A 22,131-nucleotide genomic window follows, 5' to 3' on the forward strand; every position below is an offset into this window, starting at 1 on the left:
ACGCACACACGCAAAAGAAGAGCTGGAGGTGTGGCTCAAGGGGTAGAGTGCCTGCCTGCCAAGTGTGAGGCCCTGAGTTCAAACCACCAAAAAAAGAATCCATAGCAATAGTTGTTGTATTATATAATTGACATAAATTTTTTCCTAAAATGTAATTTTAATGGTAGATGCACATAGACGAAATATGTGACAAATAATTTTCCTATATTTTCATTGTTTTGTTTTGGCAGTACTGGAGTATGAACTCAGGGCCACACGTTTGCTTGGGAGGTGCTCTGCCACTTGAGCTACTCTGTCAGCCCTTTTTTGTGTTAGTTTTTTTTTTTTGTGGTACTGGGGCTTGAACTTTGAGCCACTCCACCAGCCCTTTTTTTTATGTGAAGGGTTTTTTTGAGATAGGATCTTGAGAACTGTTTGCCTAGACTAGCTTCAAACCAAGATCCTCCTGATCTTTGCCTCCTGAGTAGCTAGGATTATAGGCTTGAGCCACCAGCGCCTGGGTTGTGTTGGGTATTTTTGAGATAAGATCTTGCAAACTATTTGCCTGGGCTGGTTTTGAACTGCGATTCTCCTGATCTCTGCCTCTTGAGTAGATACTTGTGCCCTGCTAATTTTTCTGTTTTTTTATTTAATTTTAAACAGATATCCCACAGACAAATTTTCGCCGTTTACCTTTTGACCACTGCAGGTAAGAGTTTTGAAGGCATCTCTCTTCCTCTATGTTCGTGGTCTGGTATAGGTTGCGTATCCTTTTTCCGAAATGCTTGGAACTTGATATGCTTCAGATTTGGGAGGTTTTCAGATTTTGGAATAATATTTGCATAGATTATCAGTTGATCATCCCTGATCTGAAAATCCAAAATCCAAAATGCTCCAAATGGAGCATGAACTTTGGGAGTTGAGGCTGCAAGCCCCCACCCAAAGCATCTGAGAGAGCAATACCACAGGGTTTGGCAGTCAGCCCACCACCCCAGTGCTCAAGTAGGAGCGTTTCAGACCATTTGCTATCTGTAGTGACTCTGACCTTTGAAGACGCACACAGAGTTCTTGTTGTTCCTCCCCTGGATCTTCCCTGAGCTAGGAGACAATAGATTAGCTAGTGGGTATTTTCTTCTTCTATATTTTCAAGCTTGCTTTTTAGCCTCATTTTTACCTTCCAAGGTTTGTAGATACTGTTAAGCCTGTTTTGTACTTGAAAGGAACAGTGCTTAGAAGAGTGAAGTGCCTCACCTAGGCGTCACTGGAAAGTAGTGCCACGTGTCTTGACCCAGTGGTCTGACTCTGGACCCAGGCCTGTGACACTTCAGTCTTGCTCCACACAGTAAACAGTAGAAATAGTAGTGACTCCATGAGACCCTTCTTCTTTACCTGGGAACCCAGGCACGGTAGGATGGGGAGAGACCCAGCTGCAGAGTTACCCAAATGCTTTTTCCAGCCAGATCAGTATGTGTAGAAATAGAAGTGGGGTCTGATGGGGAAGCAGACCTAGGACCAATGAACCACACCTCCCCTAATCACCCTCCCAGGGTGAGGGTGGGTCCAGTGGTCACTTGCGGCCTGAGTGATGCCCAGTCTGAGCCATGGTTGCAACTGCTGTGGACATGTGCTTGTCTACAACATCCCTCTCCTCCCTAAGTTCTGATACTGAGTTTCCAGGTGATGCTGGAGAACTGATAGAGTTGCCCGAGGATCCCTACACTTAGTAGATACAGGTCAGCCAGATGTCATAGTGCGGTGAGGAAGAGGCCCACCTCTTGTGGTATCGGGGCTTCTGCAGGTCCTTTCACCTTCACATATGGATGTGGAGAACTCAGAACTTCCTGAGAAATCTCAGGAACAGTTGATTCCTAGTCATGTGCGGAGCATGTGGGGGAAATGTGGGAGATGCTGTGTGCACTCTGGTCAGGGCCAGGCAGGATACAGATCACAGTCCCTCACCGGACCTTCTTCAGATGGGGAAGGATGGTACTTAGTAGAAAAACGTGGACTGCAGGGAGCGTATCCCAGTCCTGCCTCCCAGAGGCTACCTCCAGGAACCTCTGTTGGACTTGAACATGATGACAGGATGCTGCCTGAGGCCAGGTGCCGTGGCTCACGCCTATAATCCTAGCTACTGAGGAGGCAGAGATAAGGAAGGTTGTGGTTCTAAGCCAGCCCGGGCAAATAGTTCTGCGAGATCTCATCTTGAAAAACCCTTCACAAAAATAGGGCTGGTGGAGTGGCTCCAGGTGAAGGCCTTGAGTTCAAGCCCCAGTACCACAAAAAAAAAAGAGAAAAAAAGTGTTGCATGGGTGTGAGAATAGCCTGATTGCTGCCATGCCAAGGCCCTGGGGTACCTCCTGAGACCATGTCTTGGCCTTACTTGTCTCAGAGCCTGGCATCAGTGTGGCTTTTGGTACTGACTTCTGTGCATAGCGGTCCCTGGAACTGTTTGAGGAATGATCCAAGGAAGGAAGCCAGAGGGAGAGGTTGCAGGAGCCATGCAGTGGCAAGCCAGTGTGCCAGCAGCTGACCAGGAGTGACTCTGTCCTTTTCAGTCTCTCTCTACAGCCCTTTGTATATCCGGTCTGCACGCTGGAAGGTGTCGTCTTTGACTTGCTGTGAGTTTTTTCCTTGAGTTTTGGTCTAACAAATGTGGAGAAATTGTTGTTGCCCACTAAGGAAGGGGACTTAGGGTTTGTGGCTCCAGGCACTGTCAAGATCATCAGAATCCTGTTCCAGCAGTGTCAGGAGCTCTGGGTGGGTCTCTTGGGGACCAGGATGGACAGCCAGTGTCCTCAGGGACATGGCATCAGTGCTGCTGTGACCCCTGGCAGGCAGCTGCTGTCACTGCTAGGAGTGGGATTGAGTTCTTCCTGCCCTGCCTGTCCTGTGTTCTGACTGGCATACCTGCACCTGGTTTGGAATGCTAATGAACCGGGTACTTTTCAGTTTATGGAAACAGAGCCTTAACAAAGGTGCTCACTTTTCCAGGGCTACATTTTGAAGCATTATGCCCAGTTTTATGTTCCAGCATAAGCCAGTTTCTGTAAGTTTTTCTTTCTAGCTTATTTTAGAAAATTTAGAAACTACTTCAAAGAAAAAAAGGAAATTTTTATCATAGTTTCGCTATCCAGAATCACCACTGTAAATATTAATGCTCTTCTTTGTTCTGTGAGTTTATTTGTAGTGACATAGCTGAGATAACACTGTGAACATGGTTCCAGATCCATTTTTAGCTCAAATTATTATTATTACTATTACTATTTATTTATTTTTATTTTGAAATGGGGTCTCACCATGCTACCCAGGCTGACCTCAAACTTCTGGACTCAAGTGATCCTCCAGCCTTAAGTTTCTCAAGCAGCTGGGATGATAGGCAGGTGCTGTGCCTGGCTACAAGTATAATGTTTGATGCTGGCCCAGTATTTCATTGTACAGACGTGACAACATTCGGTTATGCCTTTTTGCCCAGTTACAGTGGTCACATAACTGTTGTTTGTGCATCACTGTAAAGCCTTGAACATGAAGGGAGTGTAGCTCAGTGCTGCAGTGTTGTGCATAATGCATGGGGCACTGGCTTCAATCTGTGGCACCAGAAACCCAAACAATCCGTGAACACATTTGGAAACCCATGTATCCACATGCGTTCCCCTGTCTCTCTTGATGAAAGAAGGAACTCTTCCCCTTCTACAATGAGGTACAACCCGCCAAGCCTACAGTGTTGTTATCAGGCAGCATCTAGATGCCCCAGTGATACTTTTTGTTGTCTCTCCTCATCAGGAACATCGTTCCATGGCTTAAGAAGTACGGGACCAACCCCAGTAATGGAGAGGTAGGTGGCATGCAAGAGTTGTCCTCTTGCCTCTACTCTGTTTTGGTGGCTTTTTTTTTCTTTTGGTGGTGCTGGGGTTTGAACTCAGGGCTTCATACTTGCTAGGCAGGTGCTCTACCACTTGAGCCACTCTACCAGCCCTTTTTTCTGTTGGGAATTTTCAAGATAGGGTTTCATGAACCATTTGCCTGGTGGTGGCTTCAACCCATGATCTTGGCTTGATCTCTGCCTCCTGAGTAGCTAGGATTACAGGTGTGAACTATTGGTGCCTGCTTGTTCAGTGGTTTTATGTACACATGGACATGGTAGAGAATTATTCAGGGGAACTGGAAGTGACCTTCCCACACCCAGCAGGTGTGGACCTACTCCTTTCTAGAAATGTCGCCTACATGTTCACACATATATACATACAGTCAGCCCATTAGATCTTTGGGTTCTGCATCCTTGAATTCAATCAACTATAATAAATATTTGAAAAAAAGTTGTACCTGTATTAAACATGTACGGACTTTGCTCTGTCGCAGTTCTCTAAGCAGTATAGTATAATAGCTGTTTGCCTGGCATTTACATTATATTGGTATTATGAGCATTCTGGAGGTGTGACGGGTCTGAGAGGATATGTGTGTATTCTATGCACACCCTTTGCCTTTTCATGTGAGAGACTAGCGCATCTGTGGATTTGGTGTCCTGAGAGTCCTGGAGCCAGTCTCCTGCGGATGAGAAGGGATAGCTCTATATACTTTCTCTTGGGCTATAGGAGAGGTCCTAGCGGGTGACTCGTCTGTACCGCGCTTTGCATGCGCTGCATGGTGTCTTGGAGCCACAAACATGTTAGTTCTAGAAGCGCTGATTTTTCCGTGATCTGTGTATGTCCTCTGTGCGTGCTGCATTGGATTTTAAGTCATTTGCCATCACAAGCCGAGGTGCAGGGAGTGTCCTTGTGTGGATTTCCTTGGGCACACAGAATTATTCTTCCAGGCTGGCTAGGTCAAAGGATGGGTGTGTTTTCCGGAGCTACTGGCCAGTTGCCGTCCAAAGCCATTGTATCATTTTAAGCTCCTGACAGGAGTATGTGAAAGAAAATGCCTGTATCCCTGTGTCCTTGACACTAGGATCCTAGATCCTGGGTGTCATTGTGTTATTCTACTTATGGGTACACAAAAAAATACTATTTTTTGGTGGGACTGGGATTTGAACTCAGGGTTTCTTGCTTGCAAAGCAGGTACTCTATCACTTGAGCCAAACCTCTAGTCTATTTGCTCTGGCTATTTTGGAGATGGGGGTCTCATGAACTATTTGCCCGGGTTGGCCTCAAACCATGAGCCGCCTGATTTCAGCCTCCCAGGTAGCTAGGATTACATGTGAGCCACCAGCATCTGGTTTATTAAAATTTGTTTTTATCATGAGTTAGGTCAATCCACTTCTTGCTAGGTAAGTACTCTACCACTTGAGCAATCCCCCCAGCCCTTTCTTGGTTTACTTACTTAATTTTCAGGTAGGGTCTTGAATTTTTGCTTGTTGCTGCACCTTGGACCTCAGTCCTACTTATTGCCTTCCTTGTATCTAGGGTTACAGGTGTTTACCGCCATGCCCAGTTTATTGGTTGAGATGAGGTCTTCCTAAGTTTTTTGCCTGGGCTGACCTTAAACCTCAATGCTACCGTTCTCTGCCTCCCAGGGAACTGAGATTACAGGTGTGACCTGCCGCACTTGGCTTCAAACTGCTGCTTTCTCATATATCCTGCACACAGGTGTGGGGCTTTGAATTCTGTGCTGCTCAGGAAGACCATTCCCAGAGTAAAATTCCGCTCGTTCTCATTTTTAGCCCAGTATGTGCTTAGTGTAATCCCACAGTTTCCACAGCTTAGTCTTTCTCTGCATTCTGTTGGTCCTTTTGTTTTTTGGGCAGTACTGGGCTTCTAACTCAGGGCCTCATGTTAGCAAGGCAAGTGCTCTACCATTTGAGCCACTCCACTGGCCCTCTTTGTTTGGTGGACTGAGGTTTGAACTCAGGACTTCACACTGCAAAGCAGGTGCTCTTTCACTTGAGCCACAACTCCAGTTCATAAACTAAAGGCCTTCTCCCCATCAGGAACTCGAACCCTGGTTTCCCTCATGATAGGTGGGGATACTCACCACTATACGTTTTATGTTGGGTTGTTTTTTGGTTTTTTTTTTGGTGCTGGTACTGGGGTTTGAATTCAGGGACTCACTCTTGCTAAGCATATGCTCTACCACTTGAGCTCTACTGTGCCTGTCATGTTTTGTATTGGATGTTTTTGAGATAGGGTCTTGGGAACTATTTGCCCAGGGCTGACTTCAAACTGTGGTTTTCCTGATCTCTGCCTCCCAATGTGAGAATCAACTAAAGTTACATCATCTTTTTTGTCAAAAGAGTTAATGTAAAACTATCATTGTGTAGATGTCATCTATCCTCCCCAAATTGCTGTCTACATGTTTTGTGAAACATTGCTTGACCTTGCAAGGTTCTTGTGGTCAAACAAAGAGCTGTTTATCACCAGAGGTCCTGACCTCAAACTGCTTGCTTAAAGATGAATATTGCCCAAAAGAATTTTCTTGTTCTCCCGGCTTCAAGGTCTCCCTTACTCCACGTACCCTTCTAAGCAACCAGTCACAAAGATTGTGAGCCCAAACCTGTCCATCAGGGTGAGGGGCAGAGAGATATAAAAACTGAGCTGACTCCCCACTCAGTGTGTTCTGTCAGACTATGGTCTTTGGCTGTACCCTTATGCAGAAGTAAAACTTTTCTTTTTGCCTTGCTGAGTGAGTCCTGAGTGTTTCTTCATCATTTGGGAGCAGCATTTCTAACACTGGCTGGCTAGGATTACAGGCGTGAACTGCCAGCGCACAGCTCCATTGGTTCTTTATGTCTCAGAAGTCTGTCTTTTTCCCTTCTGTGGACCCAGTGCTTCATTAATTCATTTACACTCATTGACTTCAGCAAGAAGGAGTCACTCCTGCTGAAAGCCAGGCTTGCAGCAGGAATTGGGAAAATGAGCAGTGTGTGTCACTGAGATGTCACAGAGAGGGTCAGTGAGACCAGAACAATTTGGCGAAGAACGCAGACCACGAACAAGATGGAGAGTCAAGATCCAAGAATGTGGGTCCCTGTGTTGGAGCTGTGGTTGACTCCGAACATGGGATAGAGTTCCCTTGGCAACAAAATGCTCTTTGGGACTGGGATGTGGCTCAGTGGTAGAGCATTTGCCTAACTTGTGGAGGGCCCTGGGTTCATTGCCAGCACTGCAAAAGCAAGACAAAACAAAACAAAAATCCCTCAAGGCTGTCCTGCTGGGGTGTGTCCTGCTGGGGTGGCAGGAGAAGCTGGTTTCTTAGCCCTTCTGGCTCTTTTGGCCCTATTGACTGTTTGAGACCACTATAGGTTCCAAGGACTCCTTCCTAAACAGGTGCCTGCGTTGCACATGTGTTTCTTCCCTGTTCTTGAAAAAAAGGGGGCTATGTTATTCTGAGGGGTTGTGGGCCAGCTGCCAAAGCCTGTGGCTTTTCTCAGATGTTTGGGGTGGTGGGTTGTAACCTTGCCTTCTGAAGGAGTTTGCTCTCCTTCCTTGGTCTTAGTCACTGAAACTGACTTTTTTTTTTCCCCTTGGTGAGTCTGCTGCTGAGTCATCACAGCTCCCAGAGGCTTCTCCTGAGGTTCTTGTCACAGGCCAGATGTCTTGTGACCCTGTGGTTGTCTCTGCCTTCCTGGGTGTCAGGCTGTGCTTGCCTCAAGGCGTTGATGCTGGACCTTTCCGGTTGTGGCTCTGCCCTTTGCTGTCTCGGTAGTGTTTTCTGCCATTCTCTGCTTTTGAGCTGCCCTCTCAGTTGTCTTTTCCACAGCTGTCCTCATGGCTTCTGCCTTTCTTCTGGTGGACATTTGTTATTCAGTTATACCTGGGTGCTTTTTGTTGTTTTTGTGTTTTGCATCACAGGTGCTCTTTGGGGCATCAATTCTTGTCACTTTTGCTGACAAGTGAGTGCATTTATTATGATGATATTTATATATTCTGCTGTGAAAAATTCTCTGCACTCACCAAGCCCAATACTGGTATTACTTCAGTCACATGACTCAAGGCTGGGGGCTGTTTCCTTTGTTCCAGGCAATCTGTAGGGGTGTGTTTCTGCAGGGGCACATCTGCTATACCCTAGTTGTCCTTGCCCAGTGCCTGTACCTCTTCTCTAGCTGGCTCTTGAAGGATCTCACTGAGGGCATGCTTAACCAGCTCTGTCAGCGGAGGTCCCTTGAGCCACACCTCTTCAGAGGGGCCCTGGGCTGAGGACTGGCCAGTCACATGTTACTTCTTGGGCCCAGAGGAGCGTGTTGTGTGGGGGTCACTGGTGAGGTCATATGCCTAGGCAGGATCCTCCTGCCTCTCTCGTAGTATAATCCTCACCTGCATGCTTTGCATGAAAGATGGCATCAAGTTAGTGACGAAGGAGCACGTATCAGTCAGGGAAGGTGCAAGACAGACGCAGCTAGGACCCCTTAGCATTTTCCCTGAGTATCCCCTCCACCACTGTAGCAGCATCTGCCAGGATGTGGGTCCTGAGTCTGGGTAGACTCACAGATGCAGCTAGGACCCCTTAGCATTTTCCCTGAGTATCCCCTCCACCACTGTAGCAGCATCTGCCAGGATGTGGGTCCTGAGTCAGGTGCTCTCCAGGGATGCACAGCTTTGCCTGGCTCTTCTAGGGTCTTTATAGCGCCCTTACTTCTGCAAGCAGAAGTGAGGTGGGTTCTTCCTCTTGCTAGGAGTTTACTTTAAGGTTTTTTGTGGAAGAGGTGAATACAGGCATTTGTAGAAACTTTCACAAATAGCAGATCCCACTTTTCTATCACAGCCACTGTTAGCGTTTGGGGGTATTTATTCCTTTGCCCCCATTTTCTTTCTTTTTTTTTCTTTTGATGCTCACACACATCCTAAGCACCCACATTGCATTGCCAGCCCTTCCCCACTTTTAACGTTTTGTTACATAAGTCATATAACAGAATAAGCCCACACCTAGATATTCCACTAGTGTTAGAAATACACTCATTTTTAAACTTCAGTAGTAATATGTGTTTACCATAAAGATGTTCAGACAAGGGCTGACCGTGTAGCTCATTGTTAGAGCATGTGCTTAGCTTGGGTAAGGTCCTGGGTTTGATCCCCAGCACCCCCCTCAAAAAAGTTCAGACATTGTGGAAGTATAAAACCAACCTCCATCCCACAGCCTTATCCTTGAGTCCCGTGGTCACCCCTTGAATTTGTCAGTGTTTATGTGTTTACAAACCTGGGTTCTACTTAAAGGTGTGTGGGGTACCGATTACATAACTACAACCACCCTGGCATGGGTTCTGCAGCCCTCTTTGGAGTCCTGGCTTTGTCCCAGGGCCTGACTGAGAGGTCCCCTCCTCTGGTCTGTTGCTGCAGAGGGTTAGCTGGGCAGAGACCTTTCTAGCTGTGTCTCTTTCACCTGGCTTTTCAATTTGAGCATTTCTTCACACCACTTATTCGTTATTATTATTATGTGTTTTCCAGAAACTTGATGGAAGATCCCTGATCAAGCTGAACTTTGCCAAGAATAACGAAGGTGAGAATTCCTTTCATAGCCAGCTCTAGGACAGGCCCATAGAACCCTAGGACCCCTAAGTTCTTATACAGAATCAGATGTTCCTTTTTTTTTTTTTTCTTGGTTTTGGTGGTGCTGGAGATTGAACTCAGGGTCTCACACATACTAAGTGTGTGTGCTACTACTGAGCCGCTTCCCCTGCCCTCACTCAGTCCTTTCTGATCGAGCTAAATGCTTGCTTTGAATCTCTCAAAATGTCTCATGGTTTTTTCTTTTTAATGCTTTTTGGTGGTACTGGGGATTGCGCTTGCTAGGTAAGCCCTTCTGTCACATGAGCCGTGCAAGACCCTTTTGCTTTTAGCTCGTCTTTCAGATAGGGTTTCCTACTTTTGCCTGGTAGCTGGGATTGTGGGCATTTGCCACCCATCTTGTGTTTGCAATAAGATCTCCCACTAACTTTGCCCAGGCTGGCCTGAACCATGATCCTCCTATCTCCACCTCTGGAATAGCTGGGATTACAGTTATGTGCCACCATGTCAGGCCCTCACATAATTTCTCTTGAAGACTAGAGAAAAACTATGGTCGGGTGTTCGTGGCTCACACCTATAATCCTAGCTACTCAGGAGGCAGAGATCAGGAGGATTGCAGTCCAAAGCCAGCCTGAGTAGCTAGGATTACAGGGGTGAGCCACCGGCACCTGGCTCCTTTTTTTTTCTTTTTCTTTTTTTGGTGTTACTGGAATTTGAACTCAGAGCCTCATTCTTGCTAGGCAGGTGCTCTGCCACTTTGCCACTTGAGCCACTCCTGTAGCTCTCTTTGGTGTTGGATTTTTTTTTTTTTTTTAAATCGTACTGGGGTTTGAGCTCAGGGCCTACATCTTGAGCCACTCCTAGCCCTTTTTTGTGAAGGGATTTTTCAAGATAGGGTCTTGTGAACTATTTGCCCGGGCTGGCTTCAAACCTTGATCTTTCTGGTGTCTCCCTCCTGAGTAGTTAGGAGTACAGGCTTGAGCCACCAGCATCCTGGCTGTGTTGGATATTTTTGAGATAGGGTCTCTCGAAGTATTTGCCCAGACTGGCTTCAAACTATGATCCTTCTGATCTCTGCCCCCCCAAATAGCTAGAATTGCTTGTGTGAGCCACTGGTGCCTGGCCCAAGTCTTCTTTTGCCCTTGTGTAGATGCTTTGGTTTAGGTGGTTGTTGGTGCTCACTGGCAGGTGTGTGCACCTCTGTTATCTGACCTCAGAAATTGGCCCAAGTCAGCACTGGGTTCACAGGTCACAAGAGAGAGGACCTCAGTGAAAAAACAGCAGCACACAGCATTGATGGGAGGATGGAGTCAAGAGCTCAAGCCAGTGGTCAAGTTTTGGGTGCCCATCTGCTCTGATCAGCTGATTGAGGGAGAGCCACAGTGTTTCTCTCATTCAGCAAATATTTATGGACTGCCTGCCATCTGCAGAGAGCAAAGCAGGCTTGTTTCTCTGTGGATGATAGAAGCTTGCATTCTGGTGGAACCAGACAGCAGACTAGTGGAGTGTATCAGATGCTGTTCTGCCATGGACAAAAGCAAAGAGTAAGGGGAGAAAGGGCCACAGAGGACCAGCAGACAAATTTGAGAGGAGATCTCATGGAAGGAGAGTGAGAGCTAGGTGAAGATCTGGGCAAGAACGTTCTGGGTGGTGGACACAGCTAGTGCAAAGACCCCGAGGTGGGCATTCAATTGATGGTGTCCATGCATGACCAGAAATCCAATGTTGCTCCAACATTGCGAGGTGATGGGTGGAGCAGGAGATACAGCTTGAGAGATCAAGATGGAGACAGGAGGCAAAGCAGACTGGCAGGATCTCGGAGACCACTGGAGGACGTGGGCTCCTAGTGTGAGATGGGAACCACTGAGAGGAGGGATGAGATCTGACCATACTCACTCATTCACTTCCTTCCTTCCTCTCTCCCTCCCTCCTTGGTTATTTTGGAGATGGGGTCTCACGAACTATTTGCCAGACCTGTCCTTGAACTGAGATCCTCCCTATCTCAGCCTCCCAAGTAGCTAGGATTTTTTTTTTTTTTTGAGACAGGATCTCAATGTGTAGCCAGGCTGACCATCAATTCAAGATCTTCCTGCTTCAGCCTCCAGGATTATAGATATGCCCCACCACACCCAGTTTTTTTGTTTTGTTTTGTTTTGTTTTTTGCAGTACTGGGGTTTGAACTCAGCCTCACACTTGTTAGGCAGGCGCTCTACCACTTGAGCCATATTTGTGTATTTTCGCGGTAGGGTCTTATGAACTATTTGCCTAGGCTGGTTTCGAACTATGATCCTTCTGATCTCTGCCTCCTGAGTAGCTGGGATTACAGATGTGAGCCACTGGTGCCTGGTTGTAATTGGTTTTGAATTGTAAGTTTCAGACACATGTAAGTAGAGAACATTAGTATAATGAACCCCATATGCATCCATCTCTAGCCTCATTTCCCATCAGCTTATGACCTGTCTGATTTTATCTGTGTTCCTATTTGGCAGCCTCTGGTATGATGGTGAAGCAAATTCCAGACATGTTACCATTTCCTGCTAATTACTTCATTGTGTAGCTCAAAAATCTAAGGAGTTAAATCATCACAATAGCATTACCTAAAAAATTAACAGGAATTCCTTGATCTAGTCAAATGTGCACCTGAGATCTAGTTTTGTAATGATTATTATCCATTTTTTATTTTGAAATCAGACTTTTTAGAAAATCTACCCAGATGCATGTGGGTGACATCTGTCTCTCTCTTTTTTATTCTGGTTTATTTTTTGGGACTCATTAGACAGGGCCCTGCCTACCGGGTGGAGCATGATGAGTGCTGGGAGACAGGCGTTCATTTGCAGCAGTAAGCCAAGTGAGAGGTGAGGGAGGCCAGGAGACAGAGTGATATGTGGGTGCCATGAGCATAAGAGGTGGAAAGAGCAGTGGAGGCCAGGCCCCTGGGAGGATATCCTGTCTAGGCTGGCTTCAAAAGGATAAGGAGGCACTTGGTCGGGTGGTCACCTGGGTTAGGGTGGGGGCTTACAGCCTGCTGTACTGATTAAGATGAGGCAGGGGTGGGTCTTCTAGAATGAATAGGAGTTGCCTAATGGCATGGGGGTGGAGTTTGAGTGGCTATTGTCCCTCTGGCTCCTAGCTCTGGGTGCTTGGCCTGGGGTTCCATCTCTTCTCTTTCTTTGACCCCCCCACCCCTCGCAGTGGTCTTCATTGAGATGATCAAAGCCTGGTTTTCGGGGGGGTGGCGTTCTGGGGGGTTGAATTCAGGACCTTGCATATGCTAGGCAAGGCCTCTCACTGAGCTATATCCTCAACCCCCTTTTAAAAAATTGTAGTTTGAGCTAAGGTCTTGCTGAGTTGCTCAGGCTGGCTTTGACTCTTGCTTCTCCCGCCTCAGCCTCCTGAGTAATTGGTACTACATGTGTCACTATGCCCAGTTTGGTCAAAGCATTTGAGAGTGACTGGCCTCCCTGTGTTTTCCTTCTTTCTAGGGAAGTACCACTGCCCAGTGCTGTTCACTGTGTTCACTGATAACACACATATTGTGGCTGTCAGGACAACCGGCAATGTGTATGCCTATGAGGTGGGTTCTTGATGAGAGGGTGGGAGGCGCTGTGTGGAGTTAGGCCTGTAGGTGTATGCTTTGGGGACACTCTCTTGGCCCTGTTGAGTGCTAGGGTGACCTGGATATAGCAAGTATGGCTGTCCTCATGGAATTTATAGTCACCAGTGCAGGGTGTCTGCCAGGCTCTGCCTACGCAGCCTTCCTACTTTCCAACAGGTTCAGAATAAGGAGGCAGGTGCTTCCTTTTGCCTCCAAACCTAAATCCCAGGCAGTTCTGGCTACTGAGCAGTAACTTCTCATACCTGCAGGGTCCTCCCCTGTGTTTAGCCAGGCCCAGGCCATGGAGAAGGTATTGTACTCTAAGGAGAGGCTCCCACTGAACCCTGTGGGGCAAGGGAAAGTGAGGTTTATGGGAGGCAGCAGGTGCTAGGCTGATGGGAAGAGCTCTAGCAGGAGTGGATGTAAGGACAAGAGACAGTGGCTTCTCCATGGTTCTTCCTGCTCAGATGGAGGTGGGGAGCAGATCCATAGTGTAGAAAAGTCTGCCTTTGGGCCCTGTTCCTTCTGCTCCTGGATGTCTGTCCTGGATGTACTGTGCCAGTACTGCTTAGGGGCTCTGGGCCACTTGGCTGAAGCAAGTGGACTGGCTTGGTTAGCATTCCCAGGCAGGGTGTTAGTGCCACCATATGTCTCCACAGGGCATGTGTCTTGTATGCTTATTCTCTGCCGAGCCCAGGCCAGGGTCTGGAGCAGGCACCAGAACACTGGTTTCCTCTTGGCTGTAGGCAGTGGAACAGCTAAACATCAAGGCCAAGAACTTCCGAGACCTGCTGACTGATGAGCCCTTCTCCCGGCAAGACATCATCACCCTCCAGGTGAGTGTCACCTTCCACAGGGCACACCCACCCAGAGCCTCTGCTGTGCACCCCGTGCCCTGTTAGCTCTCCTCACTAGGCTCAGTGGTCTTCTCTCCCACCAACTGCCTTAGAGCTCCACTCCTTCCCACTCTAGGTCATCCTGGATCTTTGCATTGGCTGCTTCCTTCAGTTTGACTCTCACAGCTCCTCCTGTGTCAACTCTTCCCCCCACCAGCAATCTCTGGGCGTCAGAACGGATTGGCCTGTCTACAGGCTGGCTCTGTGCTGGCTACTCCAAGGGCAGGGAATGTGTACTCTTGTGCAGCAGGACATTCCTATGGGTGCTGTGTGAATGATGAAGACTCTGATGTAGAAATGCAGGGTTGCCAGTTCTCCTCCATGGATTGTCTCTTTTCTTTGAAGTACTGGGACTTGAACTCAGGGTCTTGTGCTTGCTAGGCAAGCACTTTGCCACTTGAACCACTCCATCAGCCCTGTTTTGTGTTAAGTATTTTTGAAATACAGTCTTATGACTGTTTGCCCAAGCTGGCTTTGAACTGTTATCCTCCTGATCTCTGCCTCCCAAGTAGCTAGGATTACAGGAGTGAGCCACTACAGCCTGGCTGGATTGTCCCATTCTGATTGGGGCTTGGCCCCGTGGCTGCCCAGTCAGTCATATGGCTACCTCCCACCAAGTGGTGCTCCTTCACTGTGTGCCCAGGAGGGAGGGGACACTGGTGAGCAGCTAGCCACTCTGTACTCTGTCTCCATCCACCCTTACTTGTCACCATGCCTGGAGCAAAATCCATCCCTGCTGAGCTTGGTAGACCTCACACAGTCACTTGCCTCTGTCCTCCATATGCACCTGCTCAGCTGTCACCTGCTGCAGCCATTCAGCCACAACTCAGGGTTCACACTATTGGGTGCTCTCTTCTTGCCACAGGATCCCACCAATCTGGACAAGTTCAATGTCTCCAACTTCTTCCACGTTAAGAATAACATGAAAATAACAGACCCAGGTATGTATAACTAGAGCTTCTCTGGGTGGTACCAGTGGAGCTCCTGGGCAAAGTCTTCCTTTCCTGGGCCCAGACCCTGTAGTGCTCTAGCTCCAGCTGAAGGACCCATATTCCCCGAATTCATGCTTAGTGCCTGGGCTTTCAGAGACTGGCTGACAGCAGTTACGGAAGAACCAGGTGGTCTTACCACCTTGGCAGCACATCTCCCCATGTGCCTTTCCTCAACCCTGATGGCCACAGTCCTCCCTGGACTCTTATGGCCACTGCTCTGTTCCAGGCATGCTGATGGAGTTGTCACAGGTAGAGGTTCTGGGTAATACCAGTCTTGGGTGCAGCTAGCACTTGATCCCTCAGTTTCCTGTGGTGGCCAGCCCTGTTGCACACACTATGGGGTAAATGGGAAGAGGTCTTGCCATGGATGAGCCAGCAAGACTCACACTCAGAGCAGTTGGCCTTAGTGCTGTGGGGAACAAACACCTCAGACAGCATGAGCTGTGTAAACCATTTAATATTTTGGGAGGCTGAGCATACAAAGTGGGAGATCAGAGGATGGAAGACCCAGAAGCAAGGTATAGGCCCCAGGGATGCTGAGCTCCCCCAACCAGGGGAGCCACAGCCCTTTGCCCAGCAGGCAGCCTTATTCTCCTATGGGGGCACAGATGGGGCATTGCATATCTGGAAACCTGTCATGTTAAATAACAGCTTTTAAAGTTACAAAAGCAGGAGGAGGGAGAGGATGGAGGGGGTAAATCTAATAACTAAGATGTATTATAAGCACGTTGGTAAATATCACAACGTATCTCTCTATACAACTATTACATGTATAAAATAAAATAAAGTTACAGGACTGGACGTGTGGCTCAAGCTGTAGTACGCCTGCTTTGCAAGCACTAGCCCTGAGTTCACCAAAAATAAAGTTATAAAAACAAAACCATACACTGTGAAAAGGTTGGAATATACAGGTAAAATATAAATAGTTGACCCTAAGCCTCCCCCCGACCCCAGGACTCCTGCTGATGGTGTGTGGGAGACCCCTCCAGGCCTAGGCTGGCACTCTGGCACCATATGCTCTGTGTGCCCAGCCTTGCTGTTTTCCACCAGAGCTGCTGTGATGGGACAGCCATGGCCTAACTTGCAGCAGTTTCTGCTTCTGGATCTCGGTCCCCTTGTACCAATCTGTAGATGCTGCTGTGGCTTGGCTGCTCAGGGCCTCTACACTGTTTTGTAGATGAAGAAAAGGCCAAACAAGACCCATCTTATTATTTGAAAAACACGAATGCTGAGACTCGAGAGACACTACAGGAGCTCTACAAGGAGTTCAAAGGGGATGAAATCCTAGCAGCTACTATGAAGGCTCCTGAGAAGAAGAAAGTAGACCAGCTAAACGCTGTGAGTGGGCGGCTCTGTCACCTGCCTTTCTGAGCCCAGTGGAATGACCCTGGGGAAGGCACTCAGAGGCCTGGGATATATTTGAAGGGGACAAGCTGGCACACTGCCAGAGCTGTGGGGCTCTAGATAACAAGATCTCCAGGACTGCCAAGATGCTGGTCTCCAGTCAGGTGGGAAGTTGCTGGGGGTGGTGAGCTGGGGGCCATGCAGGGGCAGTGGCCCACCTGAGGAATGGCTGCCTTGCACTCTTGGTGTCCAGTCTGGATTTTGGTGGCCAGCTCCTTGTTGGCTCCAGGGGTTCCGGGGGCCACTTTTCTATCTTGGGACACTACAACCCTAGCTTGTGCAGGTCTGTGGTGGCAGGGGGGACAAGAAATACTGAGGTGCTGTTTGTGTCTCTCAAGGCCCCAGCGGCTGTGTGGTGCTGGGATCTGTTCCAGGCCCACCAGCTAGTGCTGTCTCCTGCCTGCTCAAGCAAAGCTTTGGAGAGCTGGAGCCAGTGGAGGGCACAGGTCGATGGTGCAGCACTGACACTCTCCCATAAGGAATTATTTAAGGAAATACGGAAATTTTTAAAAAGTTTTTTGTCCATAAATTCCCTCATTTGAACAGTCTCCCTTAGTGTATTTCTCTCCCATGAGGCAACTCCCACTTACCTCCTCTTTCTAGGATAGTCACATTTAGTGGGACTTTTTTCCTGGTTAGTAATACCATGTTTTTACTGTTAAAAAAAGAAAGAAAGAAAGAAATCTTTACAAAGAATCTTGCAAGTACCTTGTACTCCTATCCCTGGACAAGGCTAGTCCTGCACAGCATTTTAGTCCTAGGGTTTGACTTAATGTCATCAGTTGGGGTGCCATTGAGGACATGGATCCCTGGCTCCACCATTACTACCTCGGGCCTGGCCTTAGCTTCTCCCTCCTGGTGCTTTCCTGTGCCTCTCATCCTCTAGTCCTTACTGGCTCCCAGGTCTAGTCTGGGCTGTCTCCCAGGCCTGTGGTTGGTGGTCAGAACAGGGCCTGAGCAGCGTGGTTCTTCTGGCAGGCCCACTATTCCACGGGAAAGGTCAGCGCTTCCTTCACCTCCACCGCCATGGTGCCGGAGACCACTCATGAAGCAGGTAGCTGCCTCTGCCTCTCCAGTCCCCAGGGGCACGAGTTCACAGTGGTGAGCAGGGCTTCCTCCCTACCCACCCTCCCCAGCATCACCATTGTGTCTGCATCTCGGGGTCTCTGAGGTCCATAGGGTTCTGTGGTCAGGCAGGACAGCCTTCTTGGAAGGTGGGTTTTGTATTGGGTGGGGAGGCTACATGAGCATAGGCCTGGTCAGGAGGTACTGTCCTTACCATACAGCTTGTCCCTATCCACAGTTCTCTGTCCTCTGAGGCTCCTGGGCCTCCAGTACCCAGGCTGTCACTGGCATCATCCTCCTGTGTTCTCAGCTTGTCAGTGTCTCTCACTATCACCTGAACTTTACCTCCTTCCTCTTCCACATTGCTCTCCACCTGGGTCCAGGCATTTCTAGCACTCCTCTTTTAGTTACTTGAGCTCCTGCTTGCCCTACATAGCTCCCAATCCCTCAGTGCCTCAGCCAGCCTCCTGCTCTTGGCCAGGGCAGACCCTTGGTCTCTGGCTCCCATGCTCTCCCCTGAGCTGGGGGCTCACCAGTGTTGCGCCTGTGGGTTGGGCCATGGGGCCTGGGTGATGGGGCTACCCTAGGTCAAGGGCAGGTGCAGAACCTGGGTCTCTGCTTGCAGCTGCTATTGACGAGGATGTGCTGCGTTACCAGTTTGTGAAGAAGAAGGGCTATGTACGGCTGCATACCAACAAGGGTGACCTCAACCTGGAACTGCATTGTGACCTGGTAGGTGTGGTTGTGTCCCTTCACCCAGCTCAAGGTCATTTCTGGGGGTCATTCAATAGCCCTGTCTTAAATATGAACTCACAGTTAGAAACTCCTGCCTGTCCCCAAGAGGAAGCTGAGGTGTCCTGGGTTTCTTCCTCAGGGCTAATAGCACACTGTGTCCCCTTGGCTGCCTGGTGTGTATATGTATATAGGTGTGAACTCATCTCAGAAAAGGGGCCCGGCTCCAGCTCTGCTGTTGATCATGTGACTGCAGATGTCCTGTCCTGTTGTTCAGCTCTGGGTTCTTCCTTTCCTTGTTGGGGCCAGACTGGACTAAGGTCTCTGGGTCTTTGCAGGCTGGGCAGCTGCCCTTCCCTGCTGCATGGTGAAAGCCTCGCACGGCTTTTGTGACCCTGCTGTTGTGCCTGCTATGTACCTCACAGATGTATTGGGCTGTTTTGCAGACACCAAAAACTTGTGAAAACTTCATCAAGCTTTGCAGGAAGCACTATTACCATGGCACCGTCTTTCACAGGTCCATCAGGAACTTTGTGGTAAGGGCACAACTCAGCACTGTCATACGCACGGGGCATCTCTTGTCCCTGCTCTGTCAGGGCACCTGGGCCAGTCTGTGATGCCAGAGCATGGCCTGTCAATGAGTCTTCTCTCAGGGAATTTGCAGGCTGGCCCTTGAGTGCCTAACCCAGACAGACCTGGGTTCAGGCAGAGGTGGTCTGGGAGGCCACTGTCTTCACTGAGGCTCAGACCATCCAGGGAGTCTGGCAGGTGGGGAATGCATTCACTCATGGTGGCCAGTGGGTGATGGGCAGTGGTCTCAGCTGACTTGCTCACTGGCTTTTGTTCTTTCAGATCCAAGGTGGTGACCCCACAGGCACAGGCACAGGTAGGTACCAATGCTGGGCCTGTCTCTGACACCTTTGGTTGCTCCATGGGGCCTGAGAGGGGAGGATGGGTTGGGAGAACTCTGGATGTGGAATCTGATAGGTAGATTAGAATTGCATCTCCACCCCAGCTCTGTGTCACCTCAGGCGTGTCCCTTAGCTTTTCCATCTTGAGGCCTCCATGGTAGGAGGGGAAAGCATTGTCCCCTCCCTGTGCCTCTAGGGCTCCACCACTAGGGGGCTTGAAAGTCTCAGATCCTGGCTAACCTCCCTTCTGTTGCCTCTGAAAGCCATGCAGCTTGCCAGCTATGTGGGCCTAGCCCCCAGGTCCACGGTATGAAGGCCTTGCAGCTTTGATCTTTAGTCCTCGACCCCATGAAGTGGGTGTGAGTGAGCAGCAGCCAGCCTGTGTGAAGGTGCTGGGGTCCAGAAATGTTAGCTGTGAGATGCTCAGGGCCAAAGTCTCCCTTCAAGGTGCTCCTGCCTGTAGGACCCAGGTTTCTGTGACTGCCAGCTCACCATACTTTTTCTGTTCCAGGGGGGCAGTCATACTGGGGCAAGCCCTTCAAAGACGAGTTCCGGCCCAACCTCTCTCACACAGGCCGTGGTGTCCTCAGCATGGCCAACTCAGGACCCAACACCAACAAGTCTCAGTTGTGAGTCCGCACCCAGTTTTCTCAGCCTAGTTGCTCTAGGTTGACCAGGGAAGGTTCTTCCTGACACCTCCCCTAAAGTTTATGCTGGACCTAAGTCAAATCCAAAGAATGTGCAGCACACCATGGCCAAGCACATACCCCTGTGATGGAAAGGGGAGCTCCTGGAGTCAGCAGGCAGAACTGCATGCGGAAAGTGTGCCTGTGAGAACTGCAGCCCGTGATTGCCAACGAGGTCCTCACGATCCTTTTCAGGGTGGGACTGGCATAACTAGGGTTTGTGAGTGCATGTGGCCAGGAGGCCATGTGAACTGTTCAGTGTACTGAACCAGTGTGTTGGGAAAGAGGCATGTGGGTAGAGGTGCTGGATGGACTTGGAGGCCCTGGGAACAGAAGGATACCCTAATGCATGTGAGGTGTGGCTGCTAGAGGGAAGGCTAGCAGGACCTCTTGATGTCTGTCCATGTTGGGGGGAGTCAGATACCGGTATTTTGGAAGAATAGGCATGCATATCATCCATTGTTTAAGACTGTGACTTGTTCTTCCCTGTTTTTTTGTTTGGTGCTGGGGACTGAACTCAGGGCCTCAGCGTGCTAAGTACATGGTCTGCCACTGAGCTACTTTCTCCAGCCTGGGTGTATCTTTTTTTGTTCTTCTTTTTTTGCTATACTGGGGCTTGAACTCAGGGCCTCCACTTTGAGCTACTCCACCAGCCCTTTTTTTTGTGATAGGTTTTTTTGAGATACTGTCCTGTGAACTATTTGCTCCAGCTGGTTTCGAATTGTGATCCTCCTGATCAGCTAGGATTTCTTTAATTGTGGGGCTTTTTTTTTTTTGGCGGGCTGAGGTTTGAACTCGGGTATTCTACCACTTAAGCCACAACTCTAGCCCATTTTGCTCTGATTACTTTTGAAGATGGGATCTCATGAACTATTTTGCCCAGGCTAGCTTTAATTGTGATCCTCCTGATTTCAGCCTTCCAAATAGCTAAGGTTTCAGGCATGAGCCACCAGTGCCCAGCGATGGGCTCCTTTTTAATGGCACATATCTGGATTGTTTTGATTCCTTCTGACAACCTGTTTTAAGAGTCCTTGGTCTTCAGCAGGGCTCATGATAGGGTCGTGCTTTGTTTGCTACCCTTCCAATCCCAGCCATCTCCCCAAAGCTCAAGTGGCCAGGCTGTGGGTCAGGGGTACCCAATAGGGGGTTGTCAGCAGCTGAGGAAGCCTGCATCTGGGCTTTCTCCAGGCAGCTAGAGGTGTGGGGTTATGTGAGTGGCCCCGGTTAACACACTGCCCTCCACAGCAGTGGGGGTACACAAGGAAGCTGAAGGTCCAGAGCAGGCCCTGCAGGGTGGGTGGACTCCCATTGTGGGTCGAGCAATTGCCAGGAAGGGACAAACGAAGAGGGACAGTTCAAGCTCCCTTGACCCTCGTGTCCTCCTTCCTAGCTTTATCACATTCCGCTCCTGCGCTTACCTAGACAAGAAGCACACCATCTTTGGAAGGTAAGAGCAGCTGTATGCGAAGTCCGGGGTGTCTGCATGGGCTGGGCAGTTGGTTCCTTCTTCAGCCAGTGCTCTCACCACTTTTCCCCAGACTTGCACGTGTGCTCGTTAGGCCCTTATATGTCCCTGTTGAGGGCTTGGGTATACAGACCTGGTGTGTTTCTGTAGGGGAAAGGTTGGCTGTCCAGACCTGTCAGCTGGAGAGATGAGTCCCAGCTTTGCCTGGCCAACTGCCCTGGCTCAGACCTTCCATCCTCCCACTTTTGGGCATCTTTTGGATAATGCCTGAAGCAGAAGTCTGGGCTGTGTTCTTGCTTTCTTCTCCTCTTGATCAGTAGTTTTTCCCATAAAGGCCCAGATGGTATTTCCAGTTTGGCAGGCTGCACAGTTCTAGGACAACTAAACTTGGGTTGCAGCATAAATCAGAAATAGTATGGAAGCAAAGGGTGTGGTTTTGGCCAAATTCACCAACCCTGATTCTGGCCTGGGTTGTGGTTGGTTAACCCACCTGCTCTCCTGAGGCCTCTCCTCTGGTCTGGCAGTCCTGCTGCTGCCCAAGGGCTGTCAGGCCGGTCTGACCGTGTGGTACCTTTGTGGGGCTCCACACTTTGGCCAGTCTGCATCCTTGGGTGCCTCAGGTATTTTGCCATAGTGGTGCCCTGTGTGGGCACAGACAGACCTACCTCTGTCCTTCTGTTGCAGGGTTGTTGGGGGTTTTGACACACTGACTGCCATGGAGAATGTGGAGAGTGACCCCAAAACTGACCGCCCTAAGGTAGAGCAGGGGGCCCATTGCCCTGCTGCGTGGCAGCTGAGGGGAGGGTGGGGCAAACCTGCTCACTGAGTCTCCTCCTCTGTGGCAGGAGGAGATCCGTATCCACACCACCACAGTGTTTGTGGACCCCTACGAGGAGGCGGATGCCCAGGTGAGGGGGTGTGTTGTGGCCACGTGGGGAGGGATCTGCGCAAGTTTTGTTCTTCCTAGCT

At 49.3% G+C, this 22,131-nt stretch overlaps 1 protein-coding gene across 3 annotated transcripts in view; it reads left to right on the plus strand.

The window, feature by feature from the left end:
- The window catches only part of Ppil2 (peptidylprolyl isomerase like 2), a 29,002-nt gene that overhangs the window by 3,533 nt on the left and 3,338 nt on the right, over positions 1-22,131 (plus strand). For all 3 annotated transcript variants that reach the window (XM_020160753.2, XM_020160752.2, XM_020160754.2), the window contains exons 3-18: positions 643-688; positions 2,538-2,600; positions 3,763-3,814; positions 9,357-9,408; positions 12,899-12,990; positions 13,758-13,847; positions 14,773-14,848; positions 16,077-16,237; positions 17,282-17,357; positions 17,994-18,100; positions 18,547-18,636; positions 18,953-18,986; positions 19,523-19,640; positions 21,088-21,144; positions 21,847-21,919; positions 22,008-22,070. In XM_020160753.2, coding sequence (XP_020016342.2) covers positions 643-688; positions 2,538-2,600; positions 3,763-3,814; positions 9,357-9,408; positions 12,899-12,990; positions 13,758-13,847; positions 14,773-14,848; positions 16,077-16,237; positions 17,282-17,357; positions 17,994-18,100; positions 18,547-18,636; positions 18,953-18,986; positions 19,523-19,640; positions 21,088-21,144; positions 21,847-21,919; positions 22,008-22,070 — 1,250 coding nt within the window. The remainder of the gene's footprint in view (positions 1-642; positions 689-2,537; positions 2,601-3,762; positions 3,815-9,356; positions 9,409-12,898; positions 12,991-13,757; positions 13,848-14,772; positions 14,849-16,076; positions 16,238-17,281; positions 17,358-17,993; positions 18,101-18,546; positions 18,637-18,952; positions 18,987-19,522; positions 19,641-21,087; positions 21,145-21,846; positions 21,920-22,007; positions 22,071-22,131) is intronic.

This window comes from Castor canadensis, chromosome 18 (assembly GCF_047511655.1).
Source record: "Castor canadensis chromosome 18, mCasCan1.hap1v2, whole genome shotgun sequence".
Lineage (NCBI taxonomy): Eukaryota > Metazoa > Chordata > Mammalia > Rodentia > Castoridae > Castor > Castor canadensis.